This window comes from Astatotilapia calliptera, chromosome 23 (genome assembly GCF_964374335.1).
Source record: "Astatotilapia calliptera chromosome 23, fAstCal68.1, whole genome shotgun sequence".
Classification (NCBI taxonomy): Eukaryota; Metazoa; Chordata; class Actinopteri; order Cichliformes; family Cichlidae; genus Astatotilapia; species Astatotilapia calliptera.
The window spans coordinates 46523439-46541999 of record NC_137443.1 but is presented as its reverse complement, the minus strand read 5'-3'; the positions used below and the strand labels follow the sequence as shown (position 1 = coordinate 46541999).

The window sequence follows — 18561 nt, the reverse complement described above, 5'->3', positions numbered from 1 at the left end:
TATACGGAGAATTAAAGGTGGGCCGTTTCTTCTGCTTTGCAGTTGTGTCGACTTTTTTGGTTGCATGGATATAAAGCTTTCAGTTTCAGGTTGACACATACCTATTTTATAATAACTGTTGTTACAAAATTGAGTGATGGCAAAAGGTTTAGCTGAAATGATGACACAGTTATTAGTAGCCTGTAGCTACAGCTAAGTGATGTACGTAGCTACCATGCCAACCAAGTAAGCTCATAGGAACAAACTTCTGAAAAATGGACTACAAGGGCATGACAGGGTGGAGTATAAAATACCAGAACTGAACAGTTTCAGTTCAGCTTGAATTATGCAACAAAAACAAACCAACCATATTTGTCCAGAAAGACAGCACCACCAGGTCAGTGACAGATGGCCTCACCTCCCTGAGTCTGGCTCTGCTGGAGCTTTCTTCCTGTTAATAGGGAGTTTTTCCTTCCCACTGTTACCAAGTGCTTGCTCATGGGTTAGGGTTTTTTCTCTCTATTATTGTAAGGTTTTAATCGTACAATACAAACTGCTTTGACATGAGTTGAACTGAACTGAAGTAAGTGGCTGCCAAACTTTTAGAATATGAAGAAGGATACTAATTATTCAGACCAAAGCCATTTTTGTACCAAGCTGCAAACATGGTTATATCTCTTGTATAGTTGTGCATTTTAATATCAGAGTTGATGGGAAATTGAATCACTCAAGTAGCCATTAGAGGAACTGCAGTTTATGGCACTTCTGTCTTAGCTTCATTTTCAGCCCTGGCAGCATGGTGGCACGGTGGTTAGCACTGTTACAGCAACAATGTTCTGGGTTTCTGACTGCGCCTTTCTGTGTGGAGTTCGTATGTTCTCCCTGTGGTTGTCAGGGTTCTCTCCGGGTACTCTGGCTTCCTCCAACAGTCCAAAGACATGCAGTTAGTGAGGTCAGGTTAACTGGTGATTCTGAAGTGCCCATAGGTGTAAATATAAGTCTGAATGGTTGTCTGTTTCTGGCAACCTGTCCAAGGTGTACCCCGCCCCTCGCTCTATGACAGCTTGGATAGGCTGCAGCCTTCTGCGACGCTGAATTGGATAAACGAAAGAGAATGGATGGATGTATATTACCGTTGCAACCAAAGCAATCACCTTAAAGTTTTCGAAATCGAACTTCTAAGGTAAATAGAAAGCATCGATTAAGTTACTTTTTGTAAACTTTACTTATTGGGCTCACGAATCAAATTGTATTGTGTACTCGTTCTTCTTTCCACAGCTTGCTTGTTTCACCCCACAATAACCAGTTTCACACATACACTGGAGCACTGATTTTTCTTTACATTACTCAGCCAGACTGGTTGAATCCAATGTGGCCATATAAGGACAGAGTGGGTGACTGTCGGCCAAATTCAGAGCCAGTGATTGGGTGTGACTTGTCCTGCCTCCTGCATGCGCTAATGTGTCTGAATCTCCTGCTGCTAAATGCGAGAAAGGGCAACCAGAGACTCTGACTCTGCAGACACTGTCCAGAGTTCATGTGTGACAGCAGCTGATGTTTGGGTGTTTGCCTCCATTAGTCAAATATAAGAGTTGTATCACTAATGCTGAAAACAGACCATCACTTAAGCGAGCAAAAACATGCAAAGACTGGTACAAACACTAACGCGCGCACACACAAACATTGTCTCAGCGACGGCTTTATGAGCCTCCCGCTGTCGCTTTAGTCTAATCCTTGCTTTTTTAATGGGCTTTTGGCTTCCCCTAAAAGGAAAACCTTTGCCAGAGAGTGAGGCTGAAGTTCTGCACCTTGCTCATCTCTAACCTGAGACAATCCTTTTAATTTATCAGTAGAAACAATGTGCCTTTGTGACTTGTCTGGCTTTATTCATCTGCGTGTGTGTGTCTGCTCATTGGTGTGTGCATGTGCGTCCAGATCTGGTCTCTTAATCTGTGGTTATGATGACCCAGTTTCGCCTCCACCCTCTGCCGTCGGTCGCCAAGGAGACACTTCCCTCTCATTCCTGAATCAAAACGTTGGATGCTGACAAAGGTTAATCTACCTTGAATGCGCACACACACACACACACACACACACACACACACACACACACACACACACACACACACACACACAACTCTAAAGATGTCAACACAAATACAAACATTTCATTCAGGCCAGTGTTTTTGTGGATTTTTAAAGGAATGTTCCAAACAAATGGGATTTCTTTCCATGTTCCTGTCCCCTCCATCTCTAGCTCCACTCCACACTTGAAACAGGCACACGGGCAACTTTAATGCAAATTCATGCAAACTAATCCCGTCATGCTTCGTCATCATCCATGCTGGCTGAAATGCCTGCACGTCATTGTGCTCAGAGTTTTCCCTGCGATTGTGATTTCTTAGTCTTAATTGCAATACAACAGAGCACTGAAGCTTCTGTTTCAGCATCTCACCCTCATCCTCACACTCACTCACACAATCAAAATGCTTGACCGAACGCCCACCCTCTCCTGTGCAGAAATAAAATCTAACTGGGAGAGCATCTCCCATACATTTCATTTTATTTACAATAGCTGACTCCTGTCACTACGCATGGGTTAACCTACACACACCTAGAGACACACACACACTCACACACACGCGTCTACACGCCCATCCCCCCAGGGCACCCTCCGCTCAGCAATTTATCAGACGAGCCACTAATCCTGCTGGCCCAGATTTGGTCCACAGTCTGCTCCACATGATGTTACGTTGTCATCGTCATCCAAACAACTGCGCGCACACCCAGCCTCGACCTCAACCACGCACAAACAAACATACATATATATATACACACCCCCACCCCACTTCAGACTGCCTGCCTGCATCATATGACCCCCCCCCCCTCCTTCAAGAGTCATGTGACTGCTGCACCTGTGAACTACTGTACGGAACTGCAGCACACACTGGCAGCAATGTGGGATAAGAGATGCTTCCCATCTACAGTGTGCAGGCGCGCCATGAGTCACTGTGTGGAGGAAATGCAAAGCAGGGTGGGATCATCATCTTCTTCACCATCATCATCACTGCAGAGGTGGGGGAACAGCAGGGGAGGGAGGGGAGGTGAAGCAGAATGGCATCCCCTGCTGTCTGTGGGTCATGTGTATGTATTTTTATGTACTGTCTATTTCTTGCCCGAGTGGGCTCATGAGATCTGATGTGTGACTGTTTGCATGTGCCGGGATTTGAAACGACGCCCGCCTCGCAGCTTTGTGCATCAGTGCGTTGTCAAGGCAACAGGTCCTCTCAACGCCGACTGATTCCGACACATAAAAAGTGGCTGTTGAGCTGAGTTTAAGGAGCCTGAATATGAAAGCAAGTGTGAGGGCTGTGTTTACATATTGGCCTCAGTCAAGGCCGAATCAGTGAGGCGGGTACTAAGCAACAGCTTTCAAAACATTAAAACACACTGTACAAAGAGTAAGATGCCTTCAAACAATAGCAAAATCAATATAAAGCGTAGTAAGAGAGAAAAACAAATACTACTAGTTCATTTCTTACATTGTTATGGGCAAAATAATGATAGTTTTTAAGACTGTTACTGATATTTGGTGATTCAAAAATCTCCAAAGGCTGATATTTTTTTCTTTTAGACGAATTAAACATGAACAGATTTCCCAAACATTTGTTATCTGTAACTATTTAGGAGTTTTTAAAGTTACAGTGTGTAAAATCTCATCACTAGATGCCAGTAGATTGAAGACAACTGAATTCAGTTTTCTTACCTATTTCAGTTCTATCCCAGCTATGGAGGCTGCAGTAGGACAAACACGTTTTAATTCAATTCAATTCAATTTTATTTATATAGCGCCAAATCACAACATAAGTTGCCTCAAGGTGCTTCATAGATACAGAGAAAAACCCAACAATCATATGACCCCCTATGAGCAAGCACTTTGGCAACAGTTTTAGTCAGCCAAGTGAAGACCGTTCCCAATAAGGGCTGCAGCTGATCCATCCATTTATTTTCACTTATCCAGGGACGGGTCACGGGTGCAGCAGCCTAAGTAGAGAAGCCCAGGCTTCCCTCTCCCCGGCCACGTCCTCCAGCTTGTCTGAGGGAACTCCAAGGCGTTCCCAGACCTCTCCGGTGTGTCCTGGGTCTGCCCTCTCAGTGGGTCATGCCTGGAACACCTCACCCAGAATGCGCCCAAACCACCTCAACTGGCTCCTTTCGATGTGGAGGAGTAGCTGCTCTAGTCTGAGACCCTCCCTGATGGCTAAACTCCTCACCCCATCTCTTTTTTTTTTTTTAATTCATATTTTTATTAAGGTTTCAAAAGCAGGCATTCACAGTATGTACATCATGTAAGCATTCTTCATACTTAGGTTATCTGCCTTAAATACTGAAATAGTATTTTAATTTACATCCAAGTCATAAGGGAAGAATACTTACAACGATAGAAGTAATTGAAACCATCACATAATCCGAAAATCAAAAAACAAAAAACAAAACTAACTCCTCACCCCATCTCTAAGGGAGAGGCCAGCCACCCTTCGGAGCAAGCTCATTTCTCCTGCTTGTATGCACAATTTCATTCATTTGGTCACTACCCAGAGCTCATTACCATAGGTGAGGGCAGAGACATAGACCGGTAAATCAAGAGCTTTGCTTTTACACTCAGCTCTCTCTCTTTCAGAAAAAGGCGCACACTATATTTGAACATAAAGACAAGACAAAATGAGAGCTCTATAGTGAAAATGAATACAAACAAGTAATTCTAGATGATCTTCTTTTCACAACCACTGGAAGTCAGAATCTCTTGTAAAATGGAAAAGATTCAAGTCATGTGTTCATAGGGGTAGAGTTAAATTCTTTCTTCTTGGTAATGAGCAGTCTGGAGTTAGAACAAGGTAATAATGGCCTCTCATGTGCTTACACATACGCAGTTCTTTCCTCTCTTTTGAGATGTTAAAGGTTGTCAGATAAACACAAACCACTGTACAGCTAGTTTACTAAATGCACTTCAACGTGAGAGTGGGCCACTTAATCTGTTGGAATCAGGCTCAACACGTTAAACAGTGAAACTGATTGAATCTTAAAAGAAATAGAAAACACTTAAAAGTCATTACAAAGCAGAGACCATCTCTCTCATACTCAGCAGGGAAACCTGGAGGCCATGAATCATGAGGAGTGTAAACCATTCAGCTGTTTGTGAGCTCAGCGAGTGTGATTGCACAGCTGGAGCTCCGATCAAGCACTGCACGATTCAATGAGCAAATCTTTTTGAGGAACTAATTCTCGTCATTCAGGAGACTGTAAAGAAGCGCTTTGTGCATAGTTGCGATGAAGGCTTACAAACAGGTATTTATTAACTCTCAGCAAACCACGTCAACTGTTGTTGTCTTTCTCGAGCTCCACGTGTGATCATCAACAGTCCACCATGCTCTCGGCACCAATCCTCTCACCAGCCTCACAGTACCTCATCAAAGTTCAGCTTTAAAAACTGAGGTCTGCGTTGCTCCAGTCAGTTTAAATCAAACCTCCTCTAAGAGTTTCAAGAGGGAGGGATGTTGTTTTAGGTAGTTGCAGGAGTTAAAAGCATACAAGCTTTTCACCTAACTGTTACAAGCGTCTTCCTTGACTCTGTTGACTGAACAAAAACGACACAAGCCTGAGAACAACATGCCACAGGGAATAACGGCACAATAGAAAGGTGCTTGGAGAGGTGTGACTGGCACTAAAATGTTAAGACTTTCCTCACAGTGTGACAGAAACGCATTGCTACAATAGGTTGCAATAAAATCTGTGACCACACTTACAGCTGTTTTATCCACAGAGTAATTTTGTTGCAGGAGCACAATGTAAAATGAACTTTACTTGTTCCAGTTCATTCAGAAATTTACATTCAATTTTTTTTTTGCCAAGCACATTTTCTTTCATGATTAACTATCGGAATGAATAAAGTTTTCCTTTTTTTTAAAATATATTTCAGTTGCAGTTTACTCAAAATCATTGCTTCATGAATCATTTTTCAACACTGCAAAAAAACCAAAGAAGTAATAAAAACATAATATTTTTTCCCCACAACTTTGGTTTATTATTTCAAAATTTTGACTTGCTATCTCAAAAGTCTTAAGAAATCAGTCAAAACTACCAAAAAAAAAAAAAAGAAAAAAAAAGAGTTATTAAGTTGAAACTTTGAGTTAATAACTCAAAATTGTGACTCACAGATCACAAATGTTCTTGTTCCAGTGGTGGAAACCAGCTTCCATAGTTTGAGGAAGCTGGACTACAAGGAGCAAACCTATGCAGACACAGGAAGCATTCTGCTGTTTCTGAACAGACACTGCAGCCCTGAAGTTCTCTAGACATCATCCAACACAGGTGCAAATGAGAATGCAAATATCCAGCATCGGTAGATCAGATCAGTCGCTTTGACCTGCTAGCTTCCAAGTGCAAATTTCATGTGATGTTGGATTGTGCTGATGTGCAAACAGCACTGGGCACCATATGCAAGTGGGAACCATGTGAGCAGCTTCCTGTGCGCTTAACTAAGGCATTTCCAACTAAGGCATTTCCAGCTGAGGCGTTTCCAGTAGCGCGACTACATCTGAAGTGGGCTATTTCTTGAGTACACATGCACAGCTGAAAATCTGGGAACCCATCAGCTACTCTGCTGACTTAGCCTTTGGGCGTCACGGACAATTTTACGGGGCTTCCTGTGCATTCAGCAAACTACAGTCTTTGGAGATTCCCATATCTGTGCACCAGCCATTGTTTACAAGAGTATATTAAAAAAAGGAAAGCTAAATGACTATCAGGTGGTCACCCTGCTTTTCTCCAGGCAAAAGATTGTTTACCTGCACGCAACTAGCCTGCGTGCAGGTAAACAATCTGCTGAAATGATTGGTGCACATTTTATGCATTTACATATAGTAACTGTTTATAGAGATTACATAGTTGGTTACTTTATTCAGTTTTCTACACAAGCATACCATGCAGTGACTTCATATTTGCAAAGTTAATAAACAGAGATTAAAAAACAAGTATTTGTGGTCTGTTTTGGGGCACAGTCAAGCTGTCATAATGACAGCAGTGCTTTAGTGTCAGTACTCTGCTGTTCTAATCAGCTCAGTGGATCGGTCCACTTTTCTCCCTTTTTGCCAGCTCAGTGATCATTTATTCCTTCAGAATAAAACAGTCCTTGAAAATCTGAAGCCTTTGAAGTCTGTCTGCTCGACGGCTGTGGTGCTCAGTATCCATTCTGCAGATCAGCGCCGAGCAAAATCCACAGGAGAGGATGGAAGAGGACACGAGTTTCCACGCGCAGTCGAGCAGAGACGAACTGCAGCAAAAAAAACGAGAGCACAAAGAGCAGATTCACGAAGGGGGACGCGGAGGGGAGGAGGGGTGGTGGTGGAAAGAATAATGATGAAGACAATAAGCAGGGGGATGATGAGAGGAGCAGATGCAGATGAAAGATGGGATGATGATGCTGACGATGATGGGACTAAAGTAGCAGTTTGGGGGGAAATAACAGGCAAAACTGGAGAGCTGAAAGTAGAGAAGTTTACGACGGCTGCCTGTAGAAAAATGGCTCCTGTTCTCCATCGCAGTAAATCATGTCATTTGGCTACATCCTGTCTGTTCTCAACTTCTCACCAGCCTAAAGGAGATAAACAGACCTGCTGGCTTATTGGAAACAGATGTTATGAATGGGAGAGAGAAAAGCAAAGAAAGAGAGAGGGGGAGATCCAGACGTGGAGGGAATAGGCAGAGAAGTAAGAGGTAGAAACACTTTGAATAAGTGGCCTAATGAGATCAACTTGAACGCTGCTGGTTTCAGGTCAGCCTCCAGTAAAACACAAACAGACGAAACTGCCAGTTTAACAAAAACATGAAACATGCGTCTCTGCAGTTTTTCTGAAATCTGTTTCTCCTCTGAAAAAAAAGACACGTGAACGTGAGCACTAGTCCAGACTGCGCCTTGTCCTCGGTTTGTTTTTTCTTTTCATGCCATGAAGAAGAAGTGTTAGCATGTCAACAGCTATCCCTCTGCACCCATGAATTAATACTGTATACTATAAATACACTGCTTGGTATATAACCTCTGTTCAATATCACAGAGCTCAGTTTATCTTCTTCCTAAAGCAAAGGACCCTAGACTGCAAATATACCAACCTTAGCATGAGGTATATGGGGCTTTGAGCTAAATGTGGAAAAATGTTGCCGTTAATTTCAGCGTGTTTCACTTGACAAACGGTGCCCCATAGAGGTAAGCTGCATTAGACTAGAGAAAATGTTCATTTTGATTTTAGATAATTCTAATTGACTACAGCAACTATAAGTTGGGACTAACCAGTATTGGTGCCATAGTTTCTTGGTGTCAATTTCTAGCAAAAAATTACAATATGTACATATTGGCATACATTATGTAGATGTTTCACTTTAGAAACATAAATCTTTGTACACATTATATACAATGTACATATGCAAATCTGTTGATTGTTTAAATGCTTGTCCACTTTGAAGCCTCTCGATTCTGTGTATCACAAAAAAGCAGGATGGTCCTCCCAAGCAAACATAATAGAGCAACATGGTTTATTTACAAGGTTTTTGCCTTAAGCCCCACGCCCCCGGTACCGGGGGAAAAAGGAGGAGATCACGTTAATCACGGGGGGGTATCCACAGAAAACCTCTGAATCTCAGCTAAAATGTCATAAAAACAATTTCTACAACCACCAAACACACCGAAAATAAGCCACGATTAAACAAGCAGTCACATAAATGTGCAGAAGGCCGCTGAACAAACAAAGCCGAACAAGAAATTTGCTGCACCAAAAACTGGTCCACCCCAAGGATCGGGTCCCCCGACACAAACAGAGTAACAGAGTTTACACCAGTGGTCCCCAATCCCCGGGCCTCGGACTGGTACTGGTCCATAAGTTGCTTGGTACCGGGCCGCGAGAGTTGAGGCTCAGGTGTGAAATGTTTGGTTTTCAGGGTTTTTAGCGGTTTCCAGCGTTATTTTGTTATCGTTTTTATCGTTAATTCGGTTTTCCTGGGACTTTTCACGTGTGTTATGAATAAGTCTTCTTTTTTTCGGTACCGGTACTAGTTTTATTTTGTTGTATTTATCTGCGACACCTTAAAGGCTGGTCCGTGGCGCAAAAAAGGTTGGTGACCGCTCGTGTACACTGTTAAGTGCCAGGAGGATTGCCATGATTTATACATCGGGGAAACCAAACAACCTCTGGCTAAGAGGATGGTACAACACAGAAGAGCCACCTCATCAGGCCAGGACTCTGCAGTCTATCTACACCTACAGGCCAGTGGACACTCTTTCAATGATGAGGATGTAACATCCTGGACAGGGAGGAACGCTGGTTTGAGCGCGGAGTCAAGGAGGCCATTTACGTGAAAAGGGAAAGACCATCTCTGAATTGAGGAGGGGGCCTAAGGGTCCATCTGTCACCATCTTAATGCTGTGATTGCAGCCATTCCCCAACTCTCTTTGAATGGTACTCATGGCCATTGATCGGTGGTTGTTGATCAATGGTCATGAGAATTTGCATATTAATGATTAAGGAACTGACCTCCCTGCCCACTGTTCCTTCAGTGGGCTGGTTTCAGTCATTATGCAAATGTACTGTTTATAAGATTGAAACCTGCAGTCAGCTGAGACTGAAGAAGTCACCTGGATGAGTGATGAAACATTTCTCCCACAAAACGCTACGTCCAGATGAACAGAATCAACTTTTGGAGACAAACAAGAAATTCTTCAGACTTCATGTAACCGGCTAAAGACAGGCTGGTTTGCTTCCAGAGCTTTTACTGACTCCAAACACCAAGTTTCATCATGTTCAGACCAAAATTCACTGAATGAGCCGCAAAAATAGACCCCAAAACACATAGCAGCGCAAATGCGCTGAGACAGAAATTGACTTACTGTACCGATATCCTCCGTTATTTTCGCTGGTAGCCAGTAGCCACGTGATTATCAGCAGTTACCACGCCTACCTAGCTGCATGGGAGCCGTTTTCCGTCAACAACCTCGATTGTAGACCCACCTATAGACACGTGACTGGACAGACGTCACATGCAGTAAATTTGGGCCCACGTGGGTTTTGGCATTGCAACGTCTGATTAGTTGAAGTGACGTGAACGTGGCATCGTTACTGTGATCCTATTGGCTCAAACGATTAAAAAGAAGTGTCAATCATGTAAATTGACCAAAAGAAACCAAAGTTACAGCCCCTCAGAGAATTAAACGCTCCATGCGCATGGCAGAAGAGGGCCAATACCATGTAAATGTGTGGTTAAGTCTTCAAAAATGTATATATATTAAAAAAAAAAAGCTTTTTTAGGCCTGTTAATAAAATTAATTAATTTCTGCTCTTTAAGACCTAAAAAATTAAACTGGCATGGTGTCCAATTGTGTGCCAAAATTGGACATTCATTGTTTTCAGCTAGAAAATAAAACTAAATAGTGTACATGGCATTAGTAATACAACTATGGTGGCCATTTATATCAGTTCTTCCAATTTATAAGTCAAGAGGAGAACATCAAACTGTCTTTGCACAACTACTTACAAAGATATTTCCCTTCCCACTGTTTAAATAAAACCCCTTAATTCTGAATAATTCTTGTCTTTCTTTATTTCTCTTCTCATTTCCTGTGCCATACTTTCTGTTTCCTGTTGAAAACAAAGCAAATCTTAATCTCAATGAGATTACCAATCTGATTTGAGCTAATAAAAGAACAATGTGCAAAAACCCTGGAACAAGCATCCACCTCTACGCAACAACTGTCTTCCGTGTCCAGCCCGTTTAATCCACAGTGGGGAGCGGATCACTCCCTCTTAATCCAATCAACATCGACTCTCACATGAGTAGATAAGGTGGGGAGAGGTAACCGCTGTGTGCTAGCCGAGAGCCAAGGAATGTCACATTTTTACCTTGCAACAGGAGAAATGCATCACGTGATTTGGCGAGGATGGGATTTTTGTACATTTTGAACTCTAATAAAACATCTTTAAAAAGATCTGGAACATGTCCGGATTATTGGAAGGAAAATTAGTCTAAATCTAAAATGAAATCTACATCCACCCTCTCTCTAAAGGTGTAAAAGCTTTAATCCATGCCCTTTCCACTCACACGCGTGCACCACTGCCAAGACACCAACAGCGTCTTCTGATGGCACAGTGTGACATCAATCAGCAGATACACGACCGCGCAGGAGAGCGCGGGCACGTTGATTTGAAACCATAACTGCCTAATGAGCGTCAGAAGAGTGATCGTGTGACAAAAGGCTGCAAAGATATTCAGAGTGAAACGGTGAAAGTTAACAGACCGAGGCTTCAAAGTGATAATCAGACATGCAAATAAGAATCACACCGACAACACGCAGCTCAACACGGCCAGGACAGATCTCTGCAGCATCCATCACGAAATGAACCCGCTCCCCTGTGCAAGAGTTGAAATGCAAAATAAGCAAAAACAGCAAACATGTAAAAACACAGTTCGCCTACCCATGTTTTCAGCTGTTGTGGAAGCTGGTCCGGACACTGTAAGTGACTGTAAGGTGATGTCCACAGGTTGTCTGGAGAGGTCGGGAAGGAGAGGGGAGGGGGGAGGCAGAATGAAAACAACTGCACGTCCCGTTCTGGAATCAGAGGGGGGAGGAGGAGGAGGAGGGGGGTGACGTCACCCCGGGGTTAGAAATGGATAAGGCTTCATTAATCCAAACGCACAAGACAAGTGTCCTGGTCAGTTCTTCGCCTAATTATAAGACAGACGTCCACTTTAACAAAGCGCAGCCCAGCTTTAACTCATTTAAATCTGTTTTACATTTGTTTGTTCGCTCATTGAATATTTATGTATGTGTTTTTTCTTTTTAAATAGCTTATTATTTATTTATTTATTCACTGGCAATAAATAAATAAATTATTCATGAAAATATTTCTTTATTTTTTGCTCATGAAATGATCATATCATCATATCATCACATCATCATGTCATTTACTTTTCCTGTGACACCCATAATCACTGACTCATGAGTCATAATAACAATTTTGAATATACAACTTATATGAAAAATATTTACATTTTTTCAATATTTATTTGTCAATAAAAATAGTATATTTTAACATGAGCTTGTTTTTATTTATAGTTTTCATTTTTAATTGAATAATTATTGAAAATAATTGAAAAGATTTAATTACCCAATGTTCTCTAATGTGTTCCTGTGACTTTCATAATCATAATGAATTGCAGACAACAAACATGTTATCTTGTTGTATAACATGTTTTTTAAATCATGTATCTATTTATTGATAAATGTGATTTTAAAATTTATTTGCATTTATTTACTCTATTTACTGGCTAATTAGTTGGTTAAAACAACAAGTGTAAGTCATTCCGATGTGTCACCACTTTACAAAGACCTGGACGAAGAACCAAACCTTCATCTTTAGGAAATTGATTACGAGGTTTAGAAGCAACCCAACCCCAACCAAGATACAAGCAACTGCTCCAAAACCAGCACCTTTAAGCTCAAATAAAATCTGCAGTTGCCCACGTAGACGAGCCAAACACCATCTGGAGAAAAGTTTTATAGTTGAGGTGTTTGGTCACAGTTTGCAGTAGTAAAGGTGAAGCTTTCCAACCTAACAACAGTGTATCAGCTGTCATCATGCTCTGGGGCTGTATTGCTGCTACTGGTACTTCTTTAGCACGAAGTCTACCTCCATATTCTCCAACTTCACCTTAAATCAACAGTTAGATGGTTTCAAATGTGGACCCAGTTTGGTGTTCCAACAGGACAATGATCCCAAATATACATCAAAACTGGTTTTGGAATGGAAAAGCAGGCTAACATTGAACTCCGAAAAGCCCTTCTGAAAGCCTCAACCTCAAGCATTCTGAAAATTTGAGGACTATGTTTAAAGGTTGGGTCCATGCTGGGAAACCAAACAAATTAAATGAAGTCTACCAACTCAATGAAGAAGACTGGTCAAATATGTAATTTTTCTATATTTAAATTTAAATTTTATTTATATAGCACTAAATCACAACATCAGTCGCTCAAGGTGCTTAAAAGCTCTTTAGAAGCTCACTGAGGGGGAAAAAGTATCCAGTACTTCACAAAAAGATTAGAGAAAAGCCCAACAAGTAAGAACTTTAGTTTTTCTCGTCTCCGCTCCCGTTAATCTCGCGACCCATCCGATTTATCTCATGACCCCGCAGATGGGAATCAGAGGACTGAAATACCAAACGTCCCTTCTGAGCAGCTGAATACAGAGTACTGAAAGTGCTAGCATCACAGTTTCACTTCCTTTTTCTTTTTTGATAAGTAAGAAAAACACAAAATGACTGCATTTTTTTTAGTGTCAACACTTAATAATTAAATCATTACATTTAATGAAAAATAAAACTGCATTTGCATCCACTACCCCACAAATTCAGAAATAAAACTTCCAAGTCTGACACTAAAAGCTTTAATGTATGTTGAGAAAATAAAAATTCTAATTAAACAACCAACCAACCAACTTGAATTACAGTTTTATTTCTGAGTACAGAAATGTGCTGAAGAGCAGTTATATAATCGGATTTCCATCTCACAGCGATGCCACTAAAAATTACTGAAAGCAAAGGAAGTTTCATGTGGACAGAAAACACTTTATTACAAACAGAAATCATATAAAATACACATCCTCCCGTTTAAAAAAAACGGAGCAGCTTGGTGCAAACACAAACAAGATAAAACAGAATAGTCAACACCCCCCCTCCCCCAGAGAACTCACACGAGTGGCTTTGAAGCCAGTGAATGTCAGAATCGGAGAACCGCACTTTAGAAGTAGCAACAACAAATCACTCTTGTTGTGTAGGCAGAGGCAGCCATGCAGGAACGCTCCCAAATCTGAACACAGGGAGGGGAGGGAGGGGGAGGACGTGGGGCTGACAATGTTTTTTGTGGTTAAACTAAGTTGACAGGCATAAGAGGAGCTACTGCAGCATGAAACATCACCGAGCCAGAGGGTAAACAAAAAGAGATTAGGAGGAAACACAGGCGCAGGCTGTTTGAATACATTTGCATCACCTGTGGGGGCAAATTTACTGCAACTCTGACCCTCCGCTCACGCTGCTTCTCACTTTTTAGCGCCGAACCAACAGGATGTTTTGAGGGACTAAGTGCTGGTGTTTCATGCCATAAATTAAAAACCAATTTATGCAGTAGGGTAAACCTCGTGTTTCGTACTGCCACAGCCAGAGGTTTTTAATCTGGAGCAGCAGCCGACAGGTCGGGGATGTTCGTGTTTGGCCGAGCAGAAGTTTTGTTTTCTTCCTTGAAATAACTTCAAACCTCCTAAACCCGTTAGTTCTACATCAGCAGCTCGCAGAGGGATCAGAGCATGGATCGTCTCCAGATCAAACTGTTTACGGCGTCATAGCTTCAGCGGGATCACGGGCCAGTACTTGGGCTGCTTCAGGTCACAGTTTCTTTCGAAATTGAGTTGCATCGCCGCCTCCATGGCCATGATCTTGGCCGCATCCCCGCCGTACAGCTTCTTCATCTCGGCCGTGCGTCTTTCGCCGGGTCGCTCCAAGGGAGGGGCGACACTGCTCCGCAACGAGAAGCTGTGTAGGTCCTGATCGGCCGGCACGTAGCTGCCCTGCTGCTCCGCCTCCATCTGCTGCTGCTTCTCTGCAAGAACGACAACACGGACCATTTTTGGACACATACCAGACAGGCTCCTCACCTTAGACTAAACATCTGGAGAGGCTGCGCTTTTAAAAAATTGACCTTTTAAAGCACCTGCTCCCCTTTGTTTACTTACTGAGCTCCTCCCTGTGTCGCTCAGTCTGGGCGAAGTACTGCCGGAGCTCCTCGCTGATCTCCATGTTGCTCACATCGCACTCAATCTCGCTTTCCGAGCTACTTTCCTCTGCATCGTCCGCCTCGTCTTCGCTGTTGCTCTCTGCAGAGCTCCAGTCAGCATAGCGAGGCCGGTCACCGGGCCCCTCCTCCTGGTAGCAGCAGGGGCCGTAGGCAGCCTCCAAGGCCTTTCTGTAGGCGCGCCTGTGCCTCTGATGCCACGCCATGGCCTGCCGATAGTGCTGCCAGTATCGGCTGTACACCGGGCTGGAAAACCAGGACATCACAGTGCTTATGTCCTCCTGCTGATGAGAAAGATGAGCAAAGGTCTTCTCAGCTTGATCATTTGAAAATGTCCTCTCTGACTGATCGCAGTGATTAGCATACAAGAACATGAGCTAAAGAGTGCTCCTGAAAAAGCCTCGTTTGTCAGTTGAGGGTAGAATAAGTGGCGTGATCCTACAAAATAAAAGCATTTCTATCTCAGTTTACTCACCATGACTGCAGACAGCTGCAGCTTCTGAGACGTTCCTCTTTGTTAATGTTTCGTCATCGGTAAACCTGCAATTTATGAACAAAGTGGTTTACGAAGGCAAACCAGCCAACAGAGAGTAAAGTAAACACCGCAGGTGTTTGAGAAACTCATAAACACATTGCGGGTTAGCGAGGCGCGTGCTGACACCTGGCAAACAAAAATGGACGCTACGTACGTCACTTTTCACCCAGCCACACGCCAACAACACACTCCGACTTTTCACATCATTAATGTGTCAGTGTAAGCGTTGTGACCCGATAGATGCCTCACATTATCAAACTCTTACCTCTGTGGAGCCAGCTACTTTAGCATCTATCTTACTTCCTCGGAGAAAATTTCCCAGCAGCCTTTGAGTCCCTGCACAATAACTGCTGGCTATTTGGCGCCACCCAGTGGATCCTGTGCGAACATGCACCCACGTTCAACAGTTGGACGTCGCACGTGACAATAAAAACGCCGCTGCATATTACATTTATTGGTGAATTTATTCATTCTTTCCTTTTTATGCTAGTAAAACGGTAAGATTAGTTTATTTCGCTGGCTTTGAATTATTAGCTTTACACGAGAGACACTCGCTTTGCTGTTTTTTAAATTACACATTTATTCATCTAATACAATTGCAAAATCTCACTCCAACATTGTGAAACACAAAGGTGTTTTGTCACGAAGTAAATAAGGTAAGTAAAGGAAATAATTTAGAGGTTTTTTATTTGTTTTTGTTGATGTCATTTGTGCACTTGCCCTTATTCTCGTCCCTCATCTAAAAGCTGTTTGCGAGACCATGCCAGGCCTCAGGGACCGCCCCACATTTAACGCTTCTTTTATGCTTCAGCAGGTGCAGTGTGAAGGCCAAATCTACTTGAAGACAGTGCTTGTTGTCAGATGGAGGAAGTGTTGCTTGTGCTATTGTTGGTCTAACATGCAAAGTTATGAAATGAAACTGAGTGTTAACAACAATGCCCACTACAGCCACTGTACTTTCAGGTTTCTCCATCCCCCATAAACTCCACTTATACTTCTTTCCCTATTCTGGTCAACTTGTCAACCAATCAGCATCTGACTTGCAGATCATCCATGTACAGCGACATGCAATTGGGAGACAGGTGGGTGAAAACACCTTTGAAATGCAAACGCCGATGAACAATGTTGACTATATAGTGTCTGTTCTTGCTCATAATACATCTGGCACAAACATTATTGTGACTTACTGTGCTGGACTGAAATAAAATGACCCAGCAGATGGTGCAGTTTTAAAACGGTTCACTGAAATTTATTCTGCTGCTTTTTTTCTTTTTCCTTTTTTTGTTTTCAGCCACAAAGACACACATCTTGTGTATCTTTGTGCATGCATGTGACCCCAGCTCTGACAATGAAAATGATTAAACTAGTAGCTTTAAATTGTCAGTCTCTTAAAATCCTTCCATTCTCTTCCGCTTATCCTTATCAGGGTCTCAGGGGGCTGGAGCCTATCCCAGCTGCCACAGGTCGAGAAGCAGGGTACACTCTGGACTGACTGCCAGCCTGATGCAAAAAGATGGACAACCATTCGCACCTATGGGTTATTTAGAATCAACAATTCAACTAACCCCACTAAGTGCATGTCTGTGGACTGAGAGAAACCCACTCAAACATGGAGAGAACATGCACGCCACACAGAAAGGCCCCCATATTTTACGTTCTACTATAAATATAACACATACACAATAAATACACATTTATAGATCTTTCCTGTGCTCTTGTGGGGCTCCAACCTGCTTATCAGTTTGCTTATGCTTCAGGGCCAGTTATGTTCACTAGGGACACACTTGAAATTCAGCCAGTTAAAGTACACTGTTGTCGCGGCCATATTGAGACAGAGGTCTTGCATGAAAGCGTGGCGTTATAAGCTGTCAGCTAAGGGTTGCGGGTTGGTTAGTAGCCTGCAGATGCAACTCATGTATTCAGCAAGCTAGCAAAATCCAAGGTGTTGCACATGATTTCTGATGGTGCTTAGTGGGGCTATTTAACATGTGAGTCCATCAGGATTGACTTTTGGGGCTGCCGTTAGATAGACCAGTGTCTGCACTGGTACTGAATTATATTTAAGGACGTTTTGTGTGATTGTGCGGTTACAAAAGGACAAAATAGGCATTTATTATTTTTTCAAAGCGATAATAAATATTTTTCATTCTTCCATAAATTGCTTTTATTTTGAAAAGCAGTATTACGTACACTGAATTTATTTATGTGACTAGATGCTGCATTTTAATTCACATTATGCACAAGGACATGCTGTTACATGCATGCAGGCAGAGCAGCAACACACCAAGTTAATTTTTTCATGAATTTATGAACTTTGCAATCAATAATGACTCAAGCAGTAACTTACAGTGGCTTTGAAAAGTATTCGGCCCCCTTGAACTTTCCCACATTTTGTCACATTACAGCTACAAACATGAATCAGTTTTATTGGAATTCCAGGTGAAAGACCAACACAAACTGGTGCACACGTGAGAAGTGGAAGGAAAATCAGACATGATTCCAAACATGTTTTACAAATAAATAACTGCAAAGTGGGGTGTGCGTAATTATTCAGCCCCCTGAGTCAATACTTTGTAGAACCAGCTTTTGCTGCAGTTCCAGCTGCCAGACTTTTAGGGTCTGTCTCTACCAGCTTCGCACATCTACAGACTGAAATCTTTGCCCATTCTTCTTTGCAAAACAGCTCCAGCTCAGTCAGATTAGATGGGCAGCGTTTGTGAACAGCAGTTTTCAGATCTTGCCACTCCACTTCTCACGTGTGCACCACTTTGTGTTGGTCTTTCACCTGGAATTCCAATAAAATTGATTCATGTTTTTGGCTGTCATGTGACAAAATGTGGGAAAGTTCAAGGGGGCTACTTTTGCAAGCCACAGTATATACACATATCTATTTATTTATTAGAAAGAGTTTCATTTTCTATTTTTGTCAATAGTTAGATTTGCTTTCCTCGCATTTGAATGAATCAGGATATCATTTCGTTGTGCTTTTGTCTTAATGACAATAAAAGATTCTGATTTAAAATAAATTTTGGAGTAATTTGAATGAACTTAAATATGATTTGGAAATGAAGATTTGATCGCAGAGTTGTAGAAATGCCACACGTGACCTTATACAAGCGAGGACGCTGTCATATTTGAGTAAGGGGGTGTAAAAGCCGAAGAG

General features: G+C 42.3%; 2 protein-coding genes across 4 annotated transcripts in view; both read right to left on the bottom strand.

Moving 5' to 3' along the window:
- LOC145424053 (neuronal membrane glycoprotein M6-b-like) overlaps positions 1–11639 on the bottom strand; it is a 47900-nt gene extending 36261 nt beyond the window's left edge. Inside the window, exon 1 of the mRNA XM_080296842.1 lies at positions 11496–11639. Coding sequence (XP_080152968.1) covers positions 11496–11499 — 4 coding nt within the window. The 5' untranslated portion in view covers positions 11500–11639. The remainder of the gene's footprint in view (positions 1–11495) is intronic.
- A 1876-nt stretch (positions 11640–13515) lies between these two features.
- gemin8 (gem (nuclear organelle) associated protein 8) lies at positions 13516–15784 on the bottom strand. Of its 3 annotated transcripts, none has more exons than XM_080297121.1 (4): positions 15664–15784; positions 15339–15403; positions 14805–15144; positions 13516–14671 (listed from the first exon to the last, which is right to left on the bottom strand). In XM_080297121.1, the coding sequence occupies exons 2-4, from the start codon at positions 15339–15341 to the stop codon at positions 14412–14414; spliced, it is 603 nt and encodes a 200-aa protein (XP_080153247.1). In that variant the 5' UTR covers positions 15342–15403; positions 15664–15784; the 3' UTR covers positions 13516–14411. The 3 variants fall into 3 exon arrangements, with proteins under 3 accessions (XP_080153247.1, XP_080153245.1, XP_080153246.1); XM_080297119.1 differs by having other exon boundaries at positions 14805–15147; positions 15664–15781; XM_080297120.1 differs by lacking the exon at positions 15664–15784 and adding an exon at positions 15553–15604 and having other exon boundaries at positions 14805–15147.
- Between the last annotated feature and the right edge of the window lie 2777 nt (positions 15785–18561).